The sequence below is a fragment of the Sinocyclocheilus rhinocerous genome, unplaced genomic scaffold (genome assembly GCF_001515625.1).
Source record: "Sinocyclocheilus rhinocerous isolate Xijiao unplaced genomic scaffold, SAMN03320098_v1.1 scaffold591, whole genome shotgun sequence".
In the NCBI taxonomy this organism is placed as follows: Eukaryota; Metazoa; Chordata; class Actinopteri; order Cypriniformes; family Cyprinidae; genus Sinocyclocheilus; species Sinocyclocheilus rhinocerous.
Genome location: NW_015641476.1, coordinates 1673926 through 1680832, shown reverse-complemented (window position 1 = coordinate 1680832; position 6907 = coordinate 1673926). Strand labels below are relative to the sequence as shown.

General features: G+C 44.8%; 1 protein-coding gene across 1 annotated transcript in view; it reads left to right on the top strand.

Moving 5' to 3' along the window:
* Nucleotides 1-6907, top strand: part of LOC107755084 (CD81 protein-like) — a 41769-nt gene that overhangs the window by 13082 nt on the left and 21780 nt on the right. Inside the window, exon 2 of the mRNA XM_016571746.1 lies at nucleotides 5346-5460. Coding sequence (XP_016427232.1) covers nucleotides 5346-5460 — 115 coding nt within the window. The remainder of the gene's footprint in view (nucleotides 1-5345; nucleotides 5461-6907) is intronic.

Below are 6907 nucleotides of genomic sequence, written 5' to 3'. Positions count from 1 at the left end.
TTCCCCTAGTGCAAGTGTCCAGGCATGTTGTTGTCTCAACAGATGCCTCTGCCATAGGCTGGGGTGCCATGTGCAATGGGCATGCAGTGTCGGGCACCTGGACAGGGCCTTGTCTGCAGTGGCATATCAATTGCCTGGAGTTGCTAGCAGTATGGTACTCGCCCGCCATCTCCTCCTTTGGAGTCAGAAGCATCTGAGGTCGCTTCGCGCCGTTCACATCCCAGGCGAGCTCAATTGTGCAGCCGACAGGCTCTCACGTCAGCCCGCCCTTCCGGGAGAATGGCGCTCCAACCCGAGACAGTCCAGCTGATCTGGAGATGCTTCGGAGATGCTCAGGTAGACCTGTTTGCCTCCCCGGACAGTTGTGCAAGGTCAAGGAGGACGAGGAGCAGGTCCTCTTAGTAGCGCCGTACTGGCCCAGTCGGACTTGGTTCCCAGAACTAATGCTCCTCGCGACAGCCCCTCCTTGGCGTATTCCTCCGAGGAAGGATCTCCTTTCTCAGAGAGGGGGCACCCTCTGGCACCTGCGCCTGGACCTGTGGAATCTCCACGTGTGGTCTCTGGACGGGACGCGGAGGTTCTAGGTGACCTGCCCCCAGCGGTAGTTAACACCATCACGTCAGCTAGAGCGCCCTCTACGAGGCACACCTACGCGCTGAAGTGGAACCTGTTCGTCGATTGGTGTTCTTCCCGGCGGGAAGACCCCCGTAGATGCCCGATCGCGGTCGTGCTCTCCTTTCTGCAAGAAGGGCGGGAGCGAAGGCTGTCTCCCTCCACCCTCAAAGTGTATGTCGCCGCTATCGCCGCACATCATGATGCAGTAGGCGGCAAGTCTGTGGGGAAACACGACTTGATCATCAGGTTCCTTAGGGCTCACTGCATTGGCTTCAGTCAAGAGGGTCGGGAACCTGCAGGCATTTTCGGTTGACGATTCGTGCCTTGAATTCGGGCTGGTCGACTCCCACGTTGTCCTGAGACCCCGGCCTGGATATGTGCCCAAAGTTCCCACCACGCCTTTCAGGGATCAGGTGGTGAACTTGCAAGCGCTGCCCCGGGAGGAGGCAGACCCAGCCATTGCTCTGCTCTGTCCCGTTCGCGCTTTGCACATTTACGTGGACCGTACGCAGAGCTTCAGGACCTTAGACCATCTCTTTGTCTGCTTCGGAGGACAGCAGAAGGGAAAGGCTGTCTCCAAACAAAGACTTGCCCACTGGATAGTGGAGGCTATAGTCTTGGCATACCAGGCCCAACGTTTACCTTGCCCCCTCGGAGTGAGAGCATTGTCTTCTTGGGCATTGGCGCGGGGCGCCTCGATAGCAGACATCTATAGAGCTGCCGGCTGGGCGACACCTAACACGTTTGCGAGATTCTATAATCTCCATGTATAGCCCGTGTCCTCTCGTGTACTTTCCTCGGATGGTCAGTAACACCGGACCTGCTCGGTGTCCATCACACTTGCTGCGCCATTCCCCTCTAAGGACCGGATACGTGCGCTTAAGTACTTCTCAGTTCCGTTTCCCCTTTGGTGAACCCAGTTGAAGTTCCTCCCGCACCCTTGGTGGTCAGGCATGGCGGAGTGCCAGACGCCAGGTCCAGCACTCGTGTGTATACCCAAGGTCAGCCCTTGTGCTGGGCTAGGTGCCCGTGTGTAGTGATTCCCCTTCGGGTCATCCCACATGTGTATTCTTCCACGGTACGGCTTCCCTCACAGTAAGCCCGTGTCTTTCCCTAACAGAGATTTCTCTGCCATCCCTGCTGCGTAGTATCTCACCCCAGGCAGGCTGAGTCTAACGCAGGGACTTCCATATGTAGCACTGCCCTTGGCCAGTCCATATGTGTAATTCCACAGGATACCTCCTATACGCAGGGTGTGGCTTCCGTAGCGTTCCCCTACTTGGGTACGCTTTCCCAGTGTTATCCAATGTACCACTGTATGGAACAGCAGTGGCGGACACCTCTGCCTAAGCCCTGTCCTATCTTCCGCCCCAACTGGTGTGGGGGGACTTGCCGGCTTCCGCAGGGCAAAGATCGCACGCCAACACTTATTGGCTTGTTTTGTTAACACTCGAAGGTGATTGGTCTCTCTAGCGAAGATCCCAATTCGTCAGTCACTCTGACATAATGTCTCCGTTCCCTCCTTCAGGGAATGAGGGTTACATACGTAACCGAGACGTTCACTTCCAGAATAAAAATTTCTGATAATTTACTCCCATGGCATCCAAGATGTTCTTGTCTTTCTTTCTTCAGTCGCAAAGAAATTAAGGCTTTTGAGGAAAACATTCCAGGATTTGTCTCCATATAATTGACTTAAATGGTGGCCAACAGGCTAAAGGTCCAAATTGCCGTTTCAATGCAGCTTTAAAGGGCTCTACACGACCCCAGCTGAGGAATAAGGGTCTTATCTAGTGAAATGATCTGTCATTTTCTTAAAAAAATAAAAATGTATACAGACTACTTTTTAACCACAAATGCTCGTCTTGCACTAGCTCGACTTAAGGTCACGTGTGACGTAGGCGGAAGTACCGACCCAGTGTTTACAAAGCGAACGTGCAATAAAAGTCAAATGCCATTTACAAAAAAAGGTAAAACAACAATGTCGGACGATTTTGAAGTTGGAGGTGAAAGTGAGATGGAGTTTTTCGTATAATTATTATTTTGTCATACTTTTGTATGTATTTGTCCATTCAAATAATAGTTTTCATTTCAGTTACTGATAACTAGGGATGGGTACCGAAACTCGATATTAAATGGGCCCCAGGGCTAAATTATGAAAGACCGGAGTATAACTAAGCTCTGACGTTAACAATTCTGCCGTCGGTCCTGGAGAGATTAAGAAAACACACATACATTTGTTATTGCTATATAGACATTATCTTGGAAATTCTATTTCACCAGAGTCGCCAGCTGTTTTTATATGTAATAATATTCAGACATTTGTCTATGCTGCATTTTTGCTATTTGCAATTCAGAAGTGAGATCACACTCATGCGGAGGAGCTACAGCGCTCACAACATGAAAGCCCTGTTTAATTATGATAGAGGAGAGAACTAAACATTCAAATGTCTGCTTAGACTTTAGGCCTGCGGCTGTGATATTAAGCTTAATTTTATTTTTTATTTAGATTTTGGATTCTAAGGATTATAAAAAGGACGATATGAGGTAAAACTATTAAAAACTAGCCGCGTTTCGTCTAGCGCAAATTCCTTCCCTTAACTGCGGTGCGCATTCGTTCCTCCCTAAAAAGCCAAACGTAACGTCAGAATCAGCACAATCGGTGATTGTTGTAAAATGCCTTCTTTACTGTTGCTAAATTGCGGGCCATGTTTGATAATAAAACGTTGAAAGCACAATAATCTGCAGACTGTTCCCCAGACTGAATTGTGTGCGTGCGCTCCAGTACGGGCCGCAACTAGACAAGCAAATTACACTTTGGGCTTGCGGGCCATGTTTGATAATAAAACGTTGAAAGCACAATAATCTGCAGACTGTTCCCCAGACTGAATTGTGTGCGTGCGCTCCAGTACGGACCGCAACTAGACAAGCAAATTACACTTTGGGCTTTGGGTGCACGTCCAAGCGATCAAATATACACAAAATATGTCAAAATGGCCAGCTTGGAGAGTGTTCACTTAAACAGAGTTTATGTCTTAAGTGGACGTGCCGTGAAGAGTTGGGAGAAAATCCGATGTGTGTCAATATATATTGTCTTAAAGTGACAGCAGTGACTGGCGCTTGGGCCATCAACGTTAATCAAACAATCACAATTTGAGTTGAATTACTGAAATAAATGAACTTTTCCACGACTTCTAATTCAAATTTATTGAGATGCACCTGTATATCTTATGTATATAAAACACTAAAATGCCTGCACACTGGTGCATTTACAAATTTACACTGGTGCATTCATTAAATATTTATTTTACATTTCAGAATATAAAGGTGAGATAGAATTTGCAAGATAATGTATATATAGCAATAATAAATGTATGTGTGTTTTATTAATTTCTCCAGTACCGATAGCAGAACCGTTAACGTCAGAGCTTATCGATACTCCGGTCTTTCATAATTTAGCCCCGGGACCGATTAAATACCGGGTTTCGGTACCCATCCCTGCTGATAACAATTGTTATAAATGCTCAAAATTCTCTGTCTTGATTTTGTAGGGGAGGGCTGTGGTTTCTTTTTACATGAACAGGTGTGAAAGACCAATAACCATGGGAAAAACCATTTAAGACAGAAGAGAAAGTGCTCAGTGCTTCCCTTTGTGATCCTTTATGGGGAATGTGGTGTGTAAGAACCGCACCAACTAATGCCTTTTAGTTTGACCTGGGGTGAATAGCTGTGGCGATGCAGCTGTTCACAGATGTACTGTAGAACTAGTGCGAGTGTTGGATTCTTGATTGAAAGGGGGAACAGAACGAGAGAATAGAAAGGAAGGAAGTACGAGTTCTTTGTTTTCACAGCCAGAGCTGAGCGGTTTGCCCATCCCAGCATTCTAATGTTCTTTGCTCTGTATCACATTCCCGGTACTCTCCCCTGTGCGGTGTAGCCGGATCTCTTTTGCTTCTAACGGCACCCACCAACCAGGTTCTTTGTGGTCACTAGTGCTCTTTATCTGCGCACTGCATTTCTCCACAGAGCCTACGCATTCCTGACGAGATCCAGCTGCTCTCACAGGGCCCAGCTCTTGTCTGATTTGACAGTGATTTCACTGTAAATAAAGCGGTATAAATAAAGCCAAATAACCCTGCTGCTTGTCACGCAGCCGCCCCTCCCCCACCCCAAACTTTCCCGCTTCTTATCCACTCATGCATACAATACCACACATTGTAGCGCTACTTTAAATGGTCTTCTCAGCTGCCTACGCCCTCTTTCTTTTTCCCATCTTTTACTCCCCCTAGCCACAAGAATCTGTGAGCACCCTCTCTCATGAATGTGCCATGTGTTTATGAGCCTCACTCAGCTGAATTCTTATCACTGTGAGCCATGTGAAGACAAAAGCGGACTCAACCATACTGCTGTGGCGTACAGTGATGTTTTGATATTCTTAACCCTCGGCTCTGTGGGCCCCTAGATGGGGTCTGTAACAAGATCCCTCTCTCCCGCACCTCACAGAATGTGTCTCTCTTTTCTCTTTGTTGAATGGAAATAAGCAGACTACAAGAAATAGACGCAAGGAGACTGACAAAATGCATCCACACACTACTTTAAGAGTCGAGATGAGGAAGAAATTTGTTGAAATATGTGAAAGCTTTAAAACTAGCTGGTTTCGTTTGTGCCATTAATAACAGTACGACCAAATGTTTTAAAGCTTTTCTTTCTCTCTGTGTTTTTTTTTTTTATAGCTGGCTGGTTGTGTAATCTTGGGGGTTTCACTCTGGCTTCGTCATGACAATAAAACAAGCAGTCTTCTGGACCTGAAGTATGAGGGCACAGAAGCACCCAGCACCTTCTACATCAGTAAGAGTTCCCATTGTTATCCTCTTTTCTCATTGAGTCTCATTTATTTTCCATCTCTCATTCCTCAGTCTCTCATCCCAGTCTGAAATCCTACCGCTATATGTGGTCACATAAAGTGGCTTGACTTTAACAAAGTCTCGTATGAATAATTTGAATGCATTTCTTTACCCAGGATTAACTGAGTGTTCTCAGTTTTTCCTCTGGGTGGCAAACATGTTTTATAAGCAGTTCTAATTAGCAATGCACTGAAATTTTGGCAACTGAAAAAAAAAAAAAAGATTTTCAGTTTCGGCTAAATGGTCACACTTCATTTAGACTATAAATGATGCGAATAGCAATATGTAAAATTTCTTCAGCTGAAATATTGAGAGGCAGCTCGTTGCCAAAGAACTTTACTAGGACTTGTTTAATTTATCACCTAGTACCGAAACTATGTCTTCAGTTTCCGTTTTTTGCATCACTAGTTCCAGTATTTTCAGTGAGTGAACAGGCACACTGCCGCTAAGAATAAACACAGTAGTGTTAAACACAGATGCTGCTCTTGCCCAGTGATCCCTATTGCATATTTTTTATTTACTTTGTTTTTAAGTGGCACAAATATCCATTTTATTACATTTATACAGTATGTGTGTTAAAGGAAATAAAATTATAAAAATAAAGAAAGAGAACTTTTGCTCAATAAATATTTAGCTCACTGGATAACTGTATTGGTGAGGAGCAGTGGACCCAGCAGTGACTCGCACCCAAATGAATTTTGTAATTTCACCCACAAGGGAAGTCAGTTGAACCACATAACAGAATAAATGCTAACTTTAGTACTAGCTGATGGTTTTGTGTCTATGTAGAAGGTTTAAAAGTTTTGCACTTTAGTTTCCACAACAGTATAGATGGTTCAGTTTCTTCCTAGTGATTGATGACAAGTGATTTTCCAAATACAAATCTACAGATCAGTTGACTTCCATGGAAAACTGATTGGATGGTTCACCTGGACATTTGTGAGGTCAGAAGTTAATGTCAAGGACTCTTACAGATGCACAAGTGGGCTGTTTCTGATGGCGACTGTTAAAAGCATTTTGTTTATTCAGGAAGGCCTTGTGCCTGTCAAGGCACAGAGGTTAACAAGTGGGTAAACAATTCTCCAGTTCAGTCAAAGCTATTATAGGGCCTTACTGAGGTGTGGATCTATAGCTGAAGTGTCAACAAAAACTATATAAAGGAATAGTTTATTCAGCTTTTTGTCATTTTTATGACTTTTTCTATAGGACTTTTAATGCCTTGCAAATGTAAACATTGTGCTTATTATTATTGTTATTGCAAGTTGTGCTGATTTAAATATGGCACCACTAGGGATGTAACGGTATGAAAATTTCATATCACGATTATAGTGACCGAAGTTATCACGATTATCAATATTATCACGGTTTTGTTCAAATTAGATGAAAACGTT